General features: G+C 47.5%; 1 protein-coding gene across 4 annotated transcripts in view; it reads right to left on the bottom strand.

Annotated features, from left to right (window-relative positions):
* The window catches only part of IGF1R (insulin like growth factor 1 receptor), a 306,876-nt gene that overhangs the window by 56,892 nt on the left and 229,127 nt on the right, over positions 1-20,857 (bottom strand). For 3 of the 4 annotated variants that reach the window (NM_001244612.1, XM_024981603.2, XM_059878944.1), the window contains 3 exon segments: positions 1,377-1,521; positions 4,713-4,861; positions 8,845-9,157. In NM_001244612.1, coding sequence (NP_001231541.1) covers positions 1,377-1,521; positions 4,713-4,861; positions 8,845-9,157 — 607 coding nt within the window. 4 annotated transcript variants of the gene reach the window in all.

Genomic DNA, 20,857 nt, shown 5'->3' with positions numbered 1-20,857 from the left:
TTAACACACAACTGATAGGTAATCACGTCATGTAATAATTCCTAGTAAAAATTAACTGAACTCTCCTGCTAGCTCTCCCCTCTGTCTATATCACTTGCTCAACCTGGGGGAAAAAAGTGTATCCTCAAGCAGAAGGAAAACTTGCAGGTACCAATATGCTAAAGAAAAGGTGCTCACCATCACCAGAGTTTCAAGAAAAACCTACTTGGAGGAAAAGGAAAAATAGCTGTGCTAAAATTCATTTTAAAATTGACTACAACCAACAATAACTATCACCTCAAACTGGCAGAGCCTTGGCTTGCTCTATTGGTGACCTGGGACATCGGGCTGAGCACAGCAGCAGCCTCGGTGGATTCACCAGGAGGAAGATGTTTTTCGAAAGAAATAGGGTTCCCAGCGCGGAGGACAGTATGCTTTTCGGGGATGGAATGAAGTGCTGCCCCCTCTCTTTGGCTATATCAGATGATGGAATTTTAAGAATTTAAGACTGACTGAGAGTGAGTCTGAGAAAAGCAGGAGGGCTGTAAGGAAACCCTTATGTGGTAACTTTATCCATCGGGGCACATAAATCAGCAAAGACAACCTTTCTCATGACCTTCCCACCTCTTGCTTTCCTAAATTATTTCCCCAAATTCTCTTTAGAAGGAGTTAACTCATTAATGGATGTCTCCTTTTATTTCGAAGCATTAGCTTAAAGCAATACAAGAATTATATTTAAAGGGGAGCCTGTGAAGAGAAGCGCATGTGCACAGGAACACCTGGGGTGAATTCGGGAGGGAAACTGCCCATGTGTGCGCAGCGATCGAAGCACCTATTTTCATTCCTCAAGCGGTGGATGGCCTTGGGCGAGGCTAAAACCCTTATCACAAAGCGCATCTCTGCAGAAGGCAAACGTTCTACCAGTAGCACAAATCCTATGAGCTGATCAATAGAAACAATTCTGTGAGTCAAGATTTCTTTGTAACCAAATGAACTGTTCATACGTCTCCGTATTTCTGGTGTTCCAACACATCTGAAAAGGTGGAATGGCTTTTACGAAGTGGACCACAGCATCCAGAGGGAGATAAGGGGCCCGGGACGATGGTTTCATGGAGAGGTGAGCCATTCAGCCCCCATCTCAGTGCTTTTGGTGCCCTCCACGGCCCTGTCTGCTGCTTTGCCAGCACACAGGCAGACACCCACCCCCAGATGGGTCAGGACCCAGGCTCAAGGATGGAGAATCTTGACTGCAGGAGACTCCGCGCAAGGAGGCGGCCCCACGCAGGGCGCCCCCACCACGGGCACTGCTGCTTCTTTTTAACGAGAAAACCTTAAAGGCAGCGTGTGTAAGTGGCGGTGGCGGGAGAGCATCAGCTGCTGCAACGCGAAGCTCTTACCCCTCTAGCTGCTCCTCCCCTAGGATCTGGCGCAGGTTCTTCAGGAAGGACAAGGAGACCAAGGCGTGGGAGTGGCGGATCTTCACGTAGCCCGTCACCACCTCGATGAGCCCCATGAAGTTCTCCAGTTCCGAAGCGATGTTGTCTGCGGCAGGGGGACAGGGTTACTGCGCGCCTTGTCACAGGGGGACACACGTTTTCTCGCAGACCCGTGTGGGCAGCACTTCGGCACAGCTCTTGTGTCCCTGGTGCCCCGAGATGCGAGGCCTCCCAGGATCCCTGCCCGTGGTCAAAAATGCATTTCCCTAAGTGTGGCTTTCAACTCCCAATGCCTGGGATGGGCCCCCGAGGCGGGGGGAGGGCAGTTTCTAGAAGCCTGAGGACTGCAGCTCCCAGGCTGATTAACAGAATGTAAAATCGTAAACACCAGACTGCCAATTAGCTAAGGCGGACATATCCAGGGAACATCTCTAATATGCTCTGTCAACAGCACTGCCTCCACAGTAGAAGGGCATGACTAAACAAACAATGTTTTCTCGGTCTCACTAGGAACTGCTTCTGCTGCATTCCTAGTTCCTAAGATACAGGGATCTATATTTAAAGACTCCATCTTACTAAGACTGCAAGAAAAGGCACCAAAATATTAACAACGGTTATTGGCAGGTAATTTTCAATAATTCACTTCTACGCTTCTAAATTTTCTATAATGCACATACATGATTCTCACAGGTGGAAAAGAGTTGGGAACATCATTGCTAACACATGTGCAAAAATGACAAGCTGTATGAACAGTGTATTTACTCTTACAGCCTTTTTCTCATAGTAAGTAAAAAGCATAAACTTCAGTTCAACTTATGCCAAAATTACAAGGCATACTATAATGAATTGGGTGTGGTTCAACCAATGGAATTGTACTGTGTATGACCTGTGAAGGCTTAGTTAATAAAAGGTTCTGCTTTGCTTTCAACTGATAAACATCAAAGAATAAGGATACTGTCCTCTAGGGCACGGAGAAGGCAATGGCACCCCACTCCAGTACTATTGCCTGGAAAATCCCATGGACGGAGGAGCCTGGTGAGCTGCAGTCCATGAGGTTGCTAAGAGTTGGACACGACTGAGCAACTTCCCTTTCACTTTTCACTTTCATGCATTGGAGAAGGCAATGGCAACCCACTCCAGTGTTCTTGCCTGGAGAATCCCAGGGACAGGAGAGCCCAGTGGGCTGCTGTCTATGGGGTCGCACAGAGTCAGACACGACTGAAGCAACTTAGCAGCAGCAGCAGCAGCAGCCTCTAGGGCAAGGCCCTGTGTTTCTGGACAGTGTGATGGTTTCCCAAGAGAAATGGAGAAATTCGAGTTGTAAAGACTAGCAGTTGCCTACAGTTGATGTTTCATGGAAGAGATTCTGAATAAAACATGTGGTGGGACTCACGCCTTTCAGTCAAGGCTGAAGAGGGGCCTTTCCAATAAGATGCCCAACCAACTGCCTGCCGTGGACATGAACTGGAAGCCACGTTGCATGATCACACACAAATATGTACCAATTCCTCCTCAAACTATATAGTAAACTATACTTCCTGATTCACGGATTAAAGTCTTTAAAAAATATTTTGAGGATGCACGTGTGCATACTCATTCAGTCATTTCCAACTTTGCAACCCTATGGACTGTAGCTCACTAGGCTCCTCTACCCATGGGATTTCCCAGGCAAGAATCTTGGAGTGGGTTGTCATTTCCTTCTCCTATTTTGAGGACAGAAATATGAAAATAAAAGAAGGGTTAGGCACTTAAGGCTTTCTTGGTGGCTCAGATAGTAAAGAATCTGCCTGCAATGTAGGAAACCTGGGTTCAATCCCTGAATTGGGAAGATCCCCTGGAGAAGGTCATGGCAACCCACTCCAGTATTCTTGCCTGGAGAATTCAACAGACTGAAGAGCTGGTGAGCTACAGTCCATGGCGTCACAAAGAGTTGGACACAACTGAGTGACTAACACTTTTACACACTTAAAGGGTACGTTCTAGGAAATGAAGAAATCTGTTTGAGAAATTAGGAAATCTAGTAAGAGCAGAAAGAATAAAACTTCAGAATACCATGAAAGTAATAAAATTCTAGCTGTGTGGAAATAAAGTTATCTCTGTTGTGAAGTGGTGAAGGTTGTTGTGAAAATCAAGGGCTATCCAAAATTCAAAAAAACTAAGCAAAAAGCTTGATGCTGTTATCTCTAAATCCTAAGAATAACACTCACTCACTGTACAAATAGTATCAATATTAAGGGAAAGTAAATGCACAGAATGCTGCGTGCTGTGCTGAGCCACTCAGTTGTGTCCGACTCTGGGTGACCCCATGGACTGTAACCCACCAGGCTCTTCTGTCCATGGGATTCTCTGGGCCAGAATATTGGAGTGGGTTGCCATGACCTTCTCCAGGGGATCTTCCCAATCCAGGGATGGAACCCAGGTCTCCCAAAATGCAGGCAGATTCTTTACCACCTGAGCCATCAGGGAAGCCCCTCAAACCATATAATTTTTTTTTTTTTTTAAGAATTTAGTAAAAAAGTCCCTTTCAACCTCAACACCTTCTTACTATATTTCTCCCAGCTGACGAAACTATCGGTGCCTTCATCAAGTGGTTCCAGTGGTAGAGAATTTAAGGCACTATTACTAGAAGCCTTTGTCAGTTACAGATTAGAACTGAAAATATCACCAGATAAGTCAACCGGAAATGCTTCGCACATGCAATTGCCCGGAACACCATCTACTGCAAACAGTGGGGAATCCTACAGAGGATGGTGAGACTGAAGCTTCAAATGCATGCTGATGTAATATGCTTGTATCTCTCTTGGTTGTCAGAAGTAAATTTGGAGATGGGCCAGTTTTGGACTGAATAAAACTTTAAACTGACATCATTAAACCCTTCCCTTGCTCAGTCTCTTCCACACATCCAAGGAACCAAGACTCTCTGGACTTAAAGCTCTGAGGCCTTGGCTCTGGCTGGAGACTGCTGAGTCACACCTCTGATCCATCCGTCTCTCCTGGGGTTTGCATGTGTTGAGACATGAACATCCTGCATAAGATGTGACTTAAGAGAGATGAAGGATGACCCTGTGCAGAAACAAACGCTGAGCCCGTGGCTAAAATGCCGACTGCCTTTCAATCTCCTGCTCTCTTTTTAATCTTTGAGGGACGCTCAAAGGAGGGGCCCCGAGCATGTGGCTTACACACCATGTTGTTTTTCTAGGCCCATAGTTTAGTTGTGAGTCACGGACGAGTAGGAAAAGCTCAACAAAAGAAAACCGAGAGGTCTGGCCCTCTCTTCCAGGAAAAGGGAATACTTACTGCCGCGTCGGATGTTGATGAGCAGATTGCCTTTGAAGATGGTGCATCCTTGGAGCATCTGAGCAGAAGTGACAGAATCAATGGTCTTTGTCTTCTTTTCTTCCTCACACACTTTGGGACAAGGGCCTTCGCAAGGGATGCAGTACATGCTGTTGAAAATAAAACAACCCAACACACTGAGAGCTGAGTCTGTCTTCCTACATTACAAAAATTCTTAAAAGATATGCTTTTATTCCAGGTATCTCTATAGTCCACATTACAGAAAGCAACTGGCAGAAGCATTCAAGTGGTCGTGCTGTTTCTCATTGCCAAGCCTACCCAGGGTAAGCCACTCAAACGGCAATCAAAAGGAGAAACTGCCTACAAAGGAAAAGCGTGCTGCCTGCTTCCAGACAGAACACATGATACACCCTTGAGGCATGTGTGTATCATAGGCTGGGGCTGGTGAGCCAGCTGGTCCCACGTGAGACAAACAGCCTTGCAGAAGGGAGACACCGGGGGATCCCAAGAAGAACAGAGCTGCTCTCTGAGGTCACGGGCCCTGCTGGTGCACCCCGGAGGAGCTGCTGGGAGAGTGGACGGGGACGCCGAAGGGACAGCAGTGTCCCCGCCGCCAACCGGAAGCTAACTCCTGTGGCAGGCGGCCCAGTGGGGGATTTCAGAAGGCACGTGCTGTAGCACAGATCCATTATTTTCTTGCTAAAGCACAACTGAAATAATTTCTTGACAGTGTTTGGCAGAAACTTGTAAATTGATCCAAATGTTGTTTTTGCTGCATACACAATAAAAACGGGAACTTCCATTGCTTCATAATGAGCTCCTATTTCACATGCAATCTTGAACATGCCACAAGCCCACCAACAGCCAGGGACTAGCAAGTGACCTTGATACTTTTCCTTATTTAGGGAATAGTGGACAAAACACTAATCCAATTCTCTGAACCGCAGGAAGCTGGGTCAATTTCCCAACAAAATAAATGATACAACATTATGGGATGTGTGTGTAATAGGATGGTGAACTGGAGAGCCACTATATTTACATGATTATTCTTGAATGATCTTTCAAACTTCATGAAGATAAGTGAGAAACATCCAGGAAAGCAGTGTCAGTTAAAGCTCTTAGCATTAAGTACCGCCCTCCATCACTGAACTTTATTGCATATCTAAGGCAAAGATGAAGGGCTTTGTTCAAAAGCTTATAGATAAACATGGTATCCCTACTGTTTTCTTATTTCACGTTGGGAAAACAGGAGGGAAGGTTTCCAGAGGAAATGGGCCGACCATAGCAATGGAGGTACCCCCTTTCTCTGACATCACAACACTTTCACTTCTAGAGTCTGCAGTAGATTTTCCTCAGCATTCCTTGTTGGTCTTTTATTGCTTCTAACTTATCTGCTACTGCTAAGTCACTTCAGTCGTGTCCGACTCTGTGCGACCCCATAGATGGCAGCCCACCAGGCTCCCCCGTCCCTGGGATTCTCCAGGCAAGAACACTGGAGTGGCTTGCCATTTCCTTCTCTAACTTACCTACATACTATATAATGCCCCCCCCTCCCTTTTTAAAAACTTGGTGTGAAATAATTACAGACACACAGAAAGTTACAAAAGTTGTACAGAGGGGTTCTGTGTACCCTTGACCCAGTTCCCCCTGATGGCTCCCTCCTGTACCATGACAATACGACATCAAGCCCAGGAAACACACAGGCACAACACACTCCCATGCCACCCTATCACCAGAGTAACCACCGCCACGAGCCGGCCCGTGCCCACCAACACCTCCTGCGTGCTGCCCGTTCGGTCAGCCTGCCCCCACGCCTCCACCTCGGGGCCGCCACTCACCCATTCTCGGTCTCAGTAATGATGTTATTTTCAGAATCTTACATAAATGTCATCATCTGGTGTGTTGACCTTGTGAGACTGGTTTTTTGTTTTTCACACGGCTTAATGTCCTTGAGATCCATCCATGTTGTGTGTGTTTGAATAGTTTGTTTCTTTTTACTTCTGACTGATATTCCATGGTGTGATGGATCACGGTTTGCTTGGCCATTTACCGATTGTGGAGCGTCTGTGCTATTTCCAGGCTTTGGTTGTTAAAGCTGCTACCCACGGCTGTGTACGTGTTTTTGTGGGAACTTAAGTTTTCGTTTCTCTGGAATAAACGTTCAGGAGGGTAACTTCTGGGTTGTAGGTTAAGTGTGTGTTTTGTTCCCCTGACATTTTATTCAAATAGCAATTTCTGAACCAAACACCTTTCTTAAAATGTCTAGGAATCAGCTAGTACTTTAAAAAATGTTTGTCTAAGGAAGTGCTCTGATTACATGTTTATAGTTTAAGCTTCCTCAAGTCCATCCTGGTACAGAGAGGGTAGAAACAGTATTAAAAAATAAATATTTTAAATAAGTGTCAAATAGGCCTTAAAGGCTGAGGGGTGGGGTGTTATTAGTTTTTGATGGTGTTTTATTTTAAAGTGAAAAAGGTAGATCTGTAACTCTGAACTGACTGCAAGCATGAGTAGGAAAAATAAGAGCTTAATTCTTCAAAGAATGAATTACAGCAGGAGAAACGGTCACAGTGCACAGCGCCCCCTACTTCACCCACAGCTATGGCAGCTGCAAAGGACTGAAAGCCTCCAGCATCAAAAGACACACACCCGCAGGGCAAAGAAGTCCCCGGCCATGCACCAGCTGCCCCATCTCAGCCCCCAGCCCAGGGAGGAACTGCGACAGTGGCAAGTTAGTGGCTAAAGTCCGTGACAGTGGCAATTTAGTGGCTAAAGTTGCATCCGAGTCCTGTGAGCCTGGGCAGGAAGTGTGGCGCAGCCTAAACTGGGTTCCAGGCACTGCCCAGGGACTGGCAAAGCCTTTTTAAGTTCTAGGGCTGCCAATAAAATGTGAGAAAAATGTGGCAGACTTATTTTGGGTGGAATACGTATACTCCACAGTTCACCAGTATCCTTGGCACATTTACCATTTTAAAGTATTTAGAGTAATTTTTACTATTATAGTCGTTACAGCAATGATGACAGGCAGAATGTTCTACATTTGATATTATGCAACAACGTGAGTGTTATCTCTGATTTGAAGTTAAGCCTATGGAAGGAGCAACATCTCCAAATATTACACCGGAAACAGATGCCCCTTTACCAAGACTTGCTTGAGGAGGTTTGCAGAAACAGAAGGCAGCAAACAGAAGGGAAATTACACATTACACTCAAAATGAAGATTTCCTTTTCCAGCGGTATTTTATATTTGTAGAATAGATTTATTTTTTAAGAACCCGAAATGGAAGGCTCCTCTGGTGTAGTCATGAAGCAGGCATTTTTAGTCCATTCCATCAGAAGAACTCCTTGAGAGTTCTCTGCTCTGCTCCAGAGGCAAGATCAGCAACCCCAGGTCTCAAGCCTTATCGTGCTTGCAGGGTTATAGTCCTGTATTTTCTAAGAACCCTGGTATTGCTTTTTTGTAAGAACCCTGGCATTGCTTTTTCAAAAACTTAAAACCAATAACAGCTTCACAGGAGTCCGGTTGGCATGCACAAGAGGGACGCTGTGAGACAGAGAAAACTGAGGGAGCGTGAAGACTGTTTGCGTAGCAATGGGACGGAGCACACTTCTTGCTCAGAGTGGAGGGCGGAAGCCAGCGCTAAGGGGGTGGGTGTGGGTGGGTGGGTGGGTGGGTGGGTGTGTGTGTGTGTGTGTGTGTGTGTGTGTGGCAAGTGATGGAGCACACTGCTTGGTAAGAGCCTATGCCTGCTCACTGCCTCACGGATGCTGGTGGGGTTACTCTTCTTCTGCACTTCCCTCCTGCACTTCCAAAGCCTTCACTGGTCTAGCGCTGAGCAGCCCTAGAGGTGAGAAAACCTCAGTCTATAGTCTCCCCTACCCACGGGCTCTAGGGGAGAGCCCCGCATGCACACAGGGAGTCAGGGACCTCCTGGGACCGGAGTCAGCAAATCAGGTACTTCATTCCAACCGTCCAGGCTGGCTGCTTCCAAACCAGAAGCCCCGCCCATCGCGCCTGGCGCGATCAGCAGCCGGAGTCACGCCGGCCCTCTGCAGTGCCCCGGACTCCCTTAGCCTCCCCAGGGCCACGCCCGGATGGAGCCAGGCCGCGCCTCCCCGCGCCCACACTGACCTCTGGCTCCCGTTGCGGATGAAGCCCGACGGGCACTCCTGCATGCACTCGCCGTCGTGGATGACGAAGCCCTCGGAGTCGCTGCTCTCGGCGTTGGGGATGTTGGCGCAGAAGTCGCGGTCCACGCAGCGCCAGCCCTCGAAGCGGTAGGTGTTGGGCGGGCAGCTGGGCACGCAGACGCCGGCGTAGTAGTAGTGGCGGCAGGCCACGCAGGCCGTGGCGTTGTCGGGCGCGCTGCAGCTGCCCAGGCACTCGGGGTGGCAGCACTCATGGGTCTCCGTACACGCCCGCTTCCCGCACGCGCTGGGGCACACTGTGGGGACAGGCAGGGTGTGAGGCCGCTGGGCGCTGGGGCCCCCACCCGGCACCCCCAAGCCACCAGCCACCCGCCGGGGCCCCAAAGCTTGAATCACCAGTGTTACATGTTGAGAATTTCGCTGGGGCAGGGAGCAAGTACTCTGCATTTCGAGCCAGGTGAGCAGGGTTTAACATCCAGCCTCTACTAGTTTACTCTGTTTGGTCTTGGAGGAGTGCTTAACGATCTCTGACCTTGATCCTCTTTCTCATCTACAAAACGCGGTAGTAGCCCCCATCTTGGAAGGTTACCTGTGGCATGGGTGATACCCCGGAAGCACTACGTGGAGGCATGGGTGGTACCCCGGAAGCACTACGTGGACCGTACAGTTTATTGTTACTTTAGAAGCCATTATATGCGCTACTCAATCTGCATTTTGCATGTGTTCCTTACTGAAATATCCTTAACTATTTCTGATATCTGTAAATATCTTTAAATAGTGTGCAGAAATGCTCATTTATTTTTAAAACATTAAAACTAGTATGTGCTAAAGATGATACTATAGGGGTTGACAAATTAGCTTTAGAAAGTTTGTATCTGCTTGTATCATACCAAAGGTCTCACCCCAGATAAACAAGGATATTAACGTATGCATGTACCACAACCTAATAGATCACAGAGAAGCCCCCATGTCTGATGGTTTTTCTCACATATAAGATGGGTGGGCAGTGTCTCCAGCCCAGACGACCATAAGATATCATTACAAACCATCTCCTGCGAGCCCTTCTACGTTAAAGATAAGTGAAAGGAGTATCTAAAAAAGCCAGAGAACCACAATTCTTGTCCCAAACAGATGAGCTGGCATTTATTTCTATAACAATGCCATAAGGATCACACTCTAGGGGTGTTACAGCAGTGTGCCTTACGAGCAAAGGTGCCTTACTAACTCTCTGTTAGCCTTACTAGCGAATAAAGTGCAAGTCAACAAAATGTGAAATCTGGTTTGCATTATCTGCTTCCTACTTTTTCCATGAGTTGGAAAACACAAAATTATTTAAATATGTAGATTACTGACTCTGACATGCATTATTTAGTAAAGCTTCTATTACTGTTTTTCTTTATAATAAAAAAGATGAAGAAAATCAGAAATCAGATTAAAAACTACATTGACCACCTAGTCTGCCTGTCCACAATGGCACTTTATCTGTACCTCCGTGAAGACTCCCCCACCAGATCATTTTCTATGCACGTGCATGCACACACAAATGTAAACATCTATAAAAAAGGATCAAGTCATTCTAAAAGCATTTTTTGGCATAACATACTGTGAATTCGACAATAATTTAACAGCTGCATCACATCCCATGGTATAGTACATCATAAGTTGTAATCAGTTTCCTATTAGACATTTCATTTATTCCCAACATTTTATTAGGACAATGAGCAGTCAATCTTCATGAGAATTCTTAATTATTTCAATAGAATCAATTTCCAGAGTTAGCCTTGCTGGGTTGAACTGTCCTCTGGGAAGTTGGTACCAATATACACATTTGGTAGCTGCATAGGAGTACCTATTTTATTGCCAAAAGGTGCATTTAAAAACAGCTGTCAGAACTTGGACGTTCAAATGAATACTGTCACCTCGGAAAAAACAAGTTCTTATGATACTGTCAGGCTTAAAAAAAATGTTTGCAGGTTTCTCCTCTGATCATCATCTTTTGACTGAGACAAAGAGGTGACCTTCCATTATTCATTGTTATCTCTTTTGGTAATAGAACCTTGATTTTTAATTGGGCATGTTGCCACCTAGCTAGCTATAACATCTCCCGGCCGCTCCTGTAGCTAAAAGCAACCTAGGTTCTAAGCTAATGAGTAAACATTGAGTTTACTCTAGCTAGTAGCAAATGTTTGGGGTGGAACTTCCCAGAAAAGTGCTTCAAACAAAGGGGGCACGCCCGTCATCCTTGCTGGCTAGGATACAGGTGTAATGACTGAAGCTCAAGCAACCATACTAGAACATGAGGTGACCCATTAAGAACAGTGCAGCAAGACCAAAGGAACTTGGTCCTTCACGACTGTGCAGCCAGTAGGCTGACCCTGGACTGCTTACCTCTAGACTTCTTTACATGAATAAGAAAGAAACTTGTGTCGTGTTTAAGTGCCTGCTATTTGTTAGACGCAACCGAACAAATCCCAGCTGAGAAGTGCCTTCAGAGCCATGTATAAGCAAAGAAGAAGACAGTGACTGTTGGTTTATGTCATTGTTGTTTACTAGAATTGCCTCTCAATGATTTCTGGCTGTTTCCAAAAGCTAATCTACCCAATCAATTACAAGGAGTAACTATCTCCAGTCACATCAAAAAAGCCTGTTGTTGTAGGAGTTCCTAAAATGCTGTGTCTATGGAAAGCATCATCTTGAAGCTGACACCACCAACTTGTATCTGCAGCAAATGCACACACAGAGGCCACACACTTGACTCTCAGGTATCACACTTGATCTAGTAATTACAGATTAAATGCCTAAGTTCAAAATATCCATTATAGAGGTAACTTCAAGGCCCAAGATCTAGAGAAAGAATAACTCTGCAAATCCTAAGTTCAGGTTTTTAAACTAAAAACAAGAGAGAATAAGACTACCTATCCTTCATTTAATCATCCACCTAGCAACTATTTATTGAGTGTGCACTGCAGCTGTGTGCCAGACCCTGTTCTTAAGGGGTGGATAATATACCAGGTAAGCACAGGAATCAAGTGGTGGTACATAGCCTGCCTTGGGCATTTGGGTGCCCAGGAAGGCTTCACATAGGTGTGAAAGGCTGGAGCTGAAAGCTAAAAGCTGAGGAACAGATGAAATCATGTGTAAAAGCGATTAAGTGGCTGCGATGGGAGAAGTGGGTGCTCGTGAAGATGGCAGGGATCCAGTAACAGGTGATGCTGGGAGAGAGGAGAAGGGCAGCTCAGAGAGGCCTCGGGAGCCTGTCCAAGGCACTCTGGCTCAGTGGCGGACAGTGGGCATCACTGAAGATTTCGGGCAGGAGAACACGACGGTCTGATTTTCACGGTAGAAAGAGGTCGTTTGGCAGCAGCACAGAGGGTATGATGGCCAGAGGGGGCCGTGCTAGAAGAAGCGGGATCAAGCCAGAGGAGAAATGTTCTACCGTCCCTACCGAGTTCCTGTAATACAATCGATCTGTGAGGTTCACAGGGTTAAAAATGAAACTAACTGCAGAAACCATGCTCATTTGTCGTAGCACAGACCTGCCATGTTGAGCACACACTCCCCGTTCAGAGCACTGAAGGCCCCAGGGCTGCTCACTGGCCATCAACCACCACCAGGCTTGTGTTTGGAGGAACGAACAGTGGCTAAGAATATTATGCTCATCATCAGAGACTAACTAGGAACAATGTCTACTTGTAAAACCCTTTTTCCCTTGCTTACAATTTAAATAAAATGTTACATATCAATAAAATGATGAGTAGCAGACATCAATATCAAATAGGTATTAATGTAGTGCTAAAGACTAAAAGCATTTAAAAGCATATAAAAATGCCCTGGGTACGCTTAGACTCAAACACAAATGTTGGGCATTTCCAGTACGAGAAAGAGAAAAAAAACCTAACCAAGTATCTGTGGCTAATGTTTTGCACTCTGCTCCTTATTGCACCGGAAATGGCATCTCTGGGCAGTGGTCCTCTGCAGCACACGCCCCTCCAGGGGTGCACTGCATGGAACCGCACCATTAGTCAATTCCTGCCACAGCAACACACGGGCTAGGGAGGTAGGGTTTTGTTTCAGCAACGGGAGCTGCCTCAGAAGGAATTTCGGTAAAGCTTAAATTAGGTAAAATCCTGTTCCTAGACAGAACAATTCCTCTTAAAGGGATCACAAATTGCGACCATAGATCTTCCACGGTACATCACGCCACTGTGCACAAACACATATCAAATACTTTGGGGGAATAAAAACAGGGTGTGATGGGGAGAGAGAGAGAGAAAGGGGACCATTTGCTGGAGGACAAACTCAGGGGTGGAAGCCAGAGTTCCCCTGGCTGCAGCACGATCCACGAGGGCTCCGGGAGGCAGGCAGGAGAACCCGCGGAAGTTCAGGATTAGAGAGTCCTGGAGCCAGCCCCAGAAGCCCGCTGTAAATTTTGCCTCATCTCAATGTATATAAATATTATTAGTGTTCAGGACTATTAAGGGATTTCTTGAAAAGCCCCGGGCAGTGTGTCTAGCCAGCAGACGATGGCTGCTCCACGCGAGTGCCAAAACTTAAAATTTAGTACAGTTACCAAATTTCCAATCACAGAGCTATGGGAGAAAGGAAGGAACGTCTTCCTTGGCTTCCATGAATAAGGAGCACACCTGGCGTGATGAAAGGCATCTCTGCCTCTAAGAATAAAAGGAAAACGGAAGGTGCTATAAACCAACAAATACACGCAGGGGGAAGCGAGTGGATTTTGCCCGTGAGATCTTTCTGGTCATTGGAATTTTTACAATGACCAAAAATAAAAACAAACGCCTATGTAAACTGTCAAGAAAGCTTACAACAGGTCCCACATCTGCACTGAAAGGATTCGTTCAGGGCCACAATCCCATAAAAACAAGGTGTTGCGCTTAAAAGCTCATTTTCTTCTTTTTGGGGAACAGGAAAAAAGTCACACACATCAACCTTTAACTCTCTCCTTCCCTCCCCGGAGTCCTTGTATTTATTAAATTCTTTCTAGGGATTTTAAAAACGTTTCTTTCTTTTCTTGCCAATAAACTCTTTAACAATCTTTACTTCAGAGAAACTTTTACAAGCATATTTTGGAAGAGAAGATGGAGAACTCAAGTTCTTCACAGAAGAAAAAAATGGGAAAGGGACCACTTAGTCACACGAGTTTAAAAAACACAAACATTTTATCCCAAATAATTTCAAAAGGACAGAACCAGTTCGTGGACACTGAAATAAGGTTAAGTTTCTGTATCAAAATCCAGACTAGTGTAGGGTTTTCTAAGGTATTTCTGGGTACCCTAAGGGACATACCGCAGTTCCCCATAAAAAGAGGGTGCCTTTCCTAAGAGACAAGCATCACTCTGCACTAAGGTGAATGGCTGCTAACTCCAGGAAAGCACACTTCAACTTCCCAAGTACATCCGGGAGACATGTGGTCCAGAGAGTGTGTGGTTTTCCTGCCTGGCCAGGAGAGGAGCTGATTCCACCAGACACCATGGGGAGGGGAAGAGAGGGAAGCCCCAGTTGCGTCTGCTGGACTCACAGCAGTGCCCCATTCAGCATAGCCAGAAGCCCACCCAAGGCCTCTCCTCCAGAGACCTCTGAGCCAGCTCGCTGGGAGGATGGGTAAGTCTCCTTTGACCGTTAAAGACATCAGCCAGGCCCGGTCCTGCAGGTTCTGCAGGTAAGAGAGCCCAGCTCCTGAGGACGGCAGCGGGAACACGAGAGGGGCAAGCGAAGGGCCGGTGAGCCCTGGCAGTGGTGCAGATAGAGGGGCAGCAGCACAGATGGGGAAATCCTGGGACTGCGTGGATGCTGTGCCCTGGGGCCCGGTCAGCGGATGGACGCAGCGGAGCCCGGCAGGACCCGGGATCCGCAGGCCTCCACCTCCCACGGGGCCCAGCAGCGCCTAGAGTCCCTGAGCCTTTCTGATACCTACATTCTCTTAAAATAGGCCGCTCACATGGATTTCCGTATATTCACCTGTGAATTCTGGGCCCCACACTTCTAGTCTTCCCTGCTCCACTCCTTAATAGACCTAACACAGAGCTCAGGCTTAAGTAAGGGTAATAATGCATCTACAGGATTCCTCTTCTAAGCCTCACAAGTGATCCCAAGGACCTACAGGCGAGGCTGGGCCTCACTGCTTCCTCTTTGCTCATCAACTCAAGCGGCACGAGTTGAGGCACGAGGGCAGAAAGGCTCTGTCCTTTCTGAGGGCACGCACGGCCCTGCCGCTTTGGAGCTCCATGCTGGTCATTTCAGCCATGAAGGTGGGTGAGCCACCTTGATGGGATGTCCCAGCTGGACTGAAGAGTGTCCCATCTCCAGGAGCCATGAGGGACTGCAGAGAGGGTCAGGGAGAGCCCACCTCGGGCCAGGGGGGCCCACGGCCTTTTATCCTGCCAAGTACTCTTCCATCTCTCCTGCCTTTTGACCTCAGGCACACACTCCTCCCCACCCACCAGTCCAAGAAGAGAAACCATCAAAGGGGTAGAGAGGAGAGGAGCCGCGAGGCTTCCCGGGCTCAAGATGAAGCTGTCTCACCCCGGTGTTTTAGTCTGGAGTTCTCTAAATATGTCAGCTAGTGTGGAAAAGTAGGCTTACACAAAAATGCTAAGACTCATGAAATAAACCTGGCACAACAGTGTGTGAGCTCCACTCACACGCATATGTATGCACGTGTATATGTATTTACAAATCATACATACAATGAGTAAAGCACAATTTTCTCAAAAGGAAGATAAGAAGAATCTGTCTTGACCGTCTTGAGAAACTGGTACCAGAAAACTCCAGAGAATCACTGCCTAGAAACCCCAGTTCATTTCAGCCGGCTTCTCTGCCTGGAAAACTGTAGCCATTAAGAGGAATCAGGTGGTAACCCTGGTGTCTGAAACATTCAGAAAGAAGAGCTGTGTCCCCTCTAAGCTTTCTCTTCTCAAAGCCAAAGAAACCACCTCCTGTGCAGGAGAAAACATTCTATCATCATAGTGGCCAGACTAAGAGACAACGTAATGGTTAGAACCTGAAGATAACTTCAGTTTCTCTGTTGGAAGCATCAAGGCTAGCATGAGCACTGGAGCATGGGGAGGGCACCCAGGGACACGCAGGAAGATCCCCAAACAGAGCTCTCGGGAGCCTGCAGAGGCTGGTTAATAAAGGGAGACCTCGGCTCCTGAACGGATAAATTAGTGAGCCTGAAAGTGCTTGTTTTCTCCTGAGTCCAGAGTGCACAAAGGAGTTCCTCCTTGCAGTCTTTCAAGGGGTTTTCAAGACTCAGTTTTGAGTCCTCTTCCTTCCGAAGAGGAAGGGCCCTGAACTAAGCATCTTTGGGTCAGCAGATGGACGTTCTGCAGCACCAAGGCACACAGAGAGGGCAGGAAGTGATACACCTCCCTCCTCACCCCTGCCTTCCCGTCAACTGTCTTCTCCAGCCTTCACTCCTTCCGAGGGGCCAGGAGGTGGCTTCAGAACACGCAGGAGCAGAGACCCTCCTGTGGGAAGCTCCCGGAGCCCTTAGATCTGCCCCAGTTCAAACACACCAGGGCTTCTGCAGCCACGTTCTGCCTTTCATCAAGCCCCGATCCTCAGAGATGAAACAAAGTTAAGAGGCCATCATCCCGTGTGTGTCTGAGGCACTGCTCTTCAGAAACCTAGGCGAGCCTCACAGCAGTGCTGCAGGGAGCTCTTCCTTAGAGAAAGTGCTACTGCCCAACCACACCCTGCTTGACCAAGCTCCTCCTCACCGCCACCCAGGATGCGTTTTCCTACAGGGCGCTCCCCCAGGCCTCGTTCAGGTGTCTGGAACTCCTAATAGCCCTGGACAGTTGCTCAGTCTCAAAATTCCAAGGTTGTGATCCTGGCCTCCTCCTGAAGGCCATACTCAAGCCACAGTTCATTCAACATACACGAACATCACTGCTCCTTAACACCTGTCCACAACCTACCTAAGGCTGCAGAAGCAGTCTGAACAGCTGCAGCACCAGGGCACTGAGCCCAGCGGCGGTCTTCCATGACCGAGGCAGCACACTTGAGGGCTTTCTGTATGCCCTTCAAGGTAACTCCCATTGTCCCACCCAGCTAGCTCATTCCGACCATCTAACCACCTAACGCTCCTGTCCTTTCACAATAGCTGCTGGAGTCTCTCCTACATGAATGCGCTCTGAGTCTAAACACAGGACTCAATCTTATATATACTATTTAACTTAATGTTAACGATCACATGGGGCAGTAGCATCATGCTCATCGGTAGATGCCCACATGGAAGCACAGAGATTTTATAACGTTCCAGGGCCATTAACCATCCAAGTGAATAACTATCAAGCTGGAAACCTGGGCTTGGATCCCAGATCTATCTGACTGGGTGACAGGCTCTTCCCCTGCTCTGCTCCATGCTGGCACGAAGTTCTCGCCAGGCTCTGCTGTCCAAGAGCAAAAGGCTAGGGGGCTCTTCTCATGCCACTTTTCTCTGTAAGTTGGCATCCACCAGGAAAAAATAAACCACCAGTCTCAACATCCTCTTTCTTTCCCTTAAGGTGAACCACTTAGTCTGGAGGAAGGACAAAACACGAAACATGATGCTCTGGAGAAGGGTCAAGCATGCAGGTGAGAGTAAGGATGATGTACCCACTAAGCATTCATTATTTATTTGGTGTGTGCGTTAAGTCACTTCAGTCGTGTCTGATTCTCTGTGACTCCATGGACAGTAGCCCACCAGGCTCCTCTGTCCATGGGATTCTCCAGGCAAGAATACTGGAGTGGGTTACCATGCTCTGCTCCAGGGGATCTTCCTGACCCAGCGATCAAACCCATGTCTCTTAAGTTGTCTGCACTGGCAGGCAGGTTCTTTACCAACAGCGCCACCTGAGAAGCCCTGTATCTATTCAGTTCAGTTCAGTTGCTCAGTTGTGTCTGATTCTTTGACTGCAGCACGCCAGGCCTCCCTGTCCATCACCAACTCCTAGGGTTTACTCAAACTCATGTCCATTGTGTCAGTGATGCCATCCAACCATCTCATCCTCTGTCATCCCCTTCTCCTCCTGCCTTCAATCTTTCCCAGCATCAGGGTCTTTTCCAATGAGTCAGTTCTTCCCATCAGGTGGCCAAAGTATTGGAGTTTCAGCTTCAACATCAGTCCTTCCAATGAATATTCAGGACTGGAATATTCAATTAGGATGGACTGGTTGGATCTCCTTGCAGTCCAGGGGACTCTCAAGAGTCTTCTCCAACACCACAGTTCAAAAGCATCAATTCTTCGGCATTCAGCTTTCTTTATAGTCCAACTCTCACATCCATACATGACCACTGGAAAAACCATAGCTTTGACTAGACGGACCTTTGTGGGCAAAGTAATGTCTCTGCTTTTTAATATGCTGTCTAGGTTGGTCATAGCTCTTCTTCCAAGGAGCAAGCGCCTTTTAATTTCATGGCTGCAGTCACCATCTGATTCTCTATTAACTGGGTTACAGCAAATAGAACTCTCAAAGATATTCTTCTCTCTCTCAAAGGCTGAGCCCTGATGAGTCTATCAGCAGCCCTCAGTGCTTAGTTGCAATGGTGAAGCAGTGGCTCCTGTTGTAGAAGGCGGCTAGGGCATGTTCTGTGGGGCAAAGGCGACCACATATATAAGCAAGTGTGCTGTCAGGAGCCAGAGCAGCCAGACCCGGGGAGACTCGGTGACCCACAGAACCCTTTTCACCCAAACAAGTCTTGCTCATGAGATTAGATAACCAGAGTTCACTCTCTTCGCCAACGCCTATGTCTCAGCAAGGCTCCAACCTTGGTCAGGAAAAAGAAAAAACAGGTCTGTGCCTTCCCCTTGGTTGGGCACATAAACATATATAATCTAAGATCACAGAAATAGCCAAGTTCCAAGTAGATCCCTACTGACTAGTACACAGGTAAGCTACGATGTTTGGGGATATGTTTCATACTAGCTACTAAAGGCATCTATGAGGATTTCATTAATGAGCAAAAGAAATGATCATCCACAGAAAGTAACACCGGACCCCTGTAGTCTCCAGGATCTAATATGCAGCGCTGAGCGGACTCTTGAGAACACAGAAGAAAAAAAAAGAGGCAACAAAGAAACCAAGAGGGAGGTTATTCAGGGCACCATTATTAAGTAAAAATGTCAAGAGCTAATTAGGAAGAGTAAAGAAAGAGCAGCCATCAATGCAGACACAGTGCAGGACTCCAATTCACAGCAAAAGCTAAGTGAGGAGCAGAAGGCAGGCCAGGAATCTTCCTTTGGCTAAACTGCTGGTTTTGGTTACTGTGGGTGCTGTGATTTTTTTTTTCTTCCCTCACAATTTTCATAACAGCTTGACTGAAATAGAACTCATACACAATTTCACCCATTTAAAGTGTACAAATTGATGGCTTTTACCATATTCACAGACTTACACAAACATCACCCCAAAGAGGAAGCTGTCTACCCCTCCCCTGCCCCGATGCTCCAGGCGATCACTGATCAACTTTCTGACTCTACAGATCTGCCTCTTCTGAACACTTCATACAAACTGAATCATATACTACACCAGGGGGCCCCCGCCTCTGGGATCTAATGCCTGATGATCTGAGGTGGAGCTGATGTAACGACAGTAGAAGTAAAGGTCACAATAAATGTAATGTGTGAATCATCCTGAAAGCCCCCCCGCCCCCAGCCCAACATCCGTGGAGAAAGTGTCTGCCCCGAAACTGGTCCCCGGGGGCCCATGGCCGGGGCCAGCTCCCCACGGGATCCTCTGGGTCTGGCTCTCCCACTCAGGACGACACATTCCAGGTTCATCTGCGCTGTGGTGCATCAGTCCCTCACCCCTGCATTTCCTTTCCTAAATTTTGACTTTGGTGACCCGCGGGCGACAACGCTGGCCCCACAAGCCCTTCTGTTCCTGTGCAGTGAGAGAAACACAGGCATGGTGATCAGAAGCTGATGTTTCCATCAACTATTCGGACTCCAGGATCTACTCACGGTCTAGATCTATTCTAAAGGGAGAGAGACTTGAACCTGTCACACTGACTAGACTCTGTCATCCTGATAGTAGGAAATGAGAGGAGAAGCCACGCAACCTGTGGAGGAAGGGTCCCCCAGTCTGAGAGCCTCCTGCCGGCTCTGCCTGATGAAAACTAGGTGTCCTCACGATCCTCACCTCTGGACGAGGGCCTGGCAAACGGGAGTCGACGCTGCCTCTCAGAAAGGCCTCCGGAGAGTGGAAGCAGGGAAAAGGAAAGGAAGAAAGTCAGGTGCTAAGAGGGGAGGGCGGGCCTGACTTCCACTGCCTCTGTGTTTATAAAACAGAATATACTCTTTAGAAAATCAAACTATGCTAATGTACTCTGCTGCTGCTGCTAAGTCGCTTCAGTCATGTCCGACTCTGTGCGACCCCAGAGATGGCAGACTGCCAGGCTCCCCCGTCCCTGGGATTCTCCAGGCAAGAACACTGGAGTGGGTTGCCATTTCCTTCTCCAATGCATGAAAGTGAAAAGTGGAAGTGAAGTCACCCAGTCGTGTCAGACTCCTATTGACCCCATGGACTGCAGCCTACCAGGCTCTTCTGTCCATGGGATTTGCCAGGCAAGAATACTGGAGTGGGGTGCCATTGCCTTCTCCGTAATGTACTCTAACATCTTCCAAAGATTCCTTCTGCTGAACTCACACTCGAAGCCTGTATAAAAAATTTTTACAAATACGGACAAGTTCTAATAGGAGGAAAAACCCGGGAAAGAGACACGGAAGCACGGACCTGCCCCTGCTCTGGGGTCTCTGCCGGCTTCTCCACACGGAAGCACAGGGTCTCTCACACCCCTCACCCCTCCCTCCAGCTCTCCTTGAATCTTTCTCCAAAGAGGAGGAGAAATATCCCCACCTGATGAGGAGTTCTTCTGAGACTCTTCCCCAGTTCTGTGACCATCAGGCGTGAGCACACGAGGTACCTGCTGTCACAGACAAGTAAATGGACAGGGTGGGAAAAAAATATATATTCTTTTCACACACTTAA

This window comes from Bos taurus, chromosome 21 (assembly GCF_002263795.3).
Source record: "Bos taurus isolate L1 Dominette 01449 registration number 42190680 breed Hereford chromosome 21, ARS-UCD2.0, whole genome shotgun sequence".
NCBI classification, from domain to species: domain Eukaryota; kingdom Metazoa; phylum Chordata; class Mammalia; order Artiodactyla; family Bovidae; genus Bos; species Bos taurus.
Note: the sequence above shows the minus strand (reverse complement) of the source record. Positions and strands in the feature narration are given on the sequence as shown.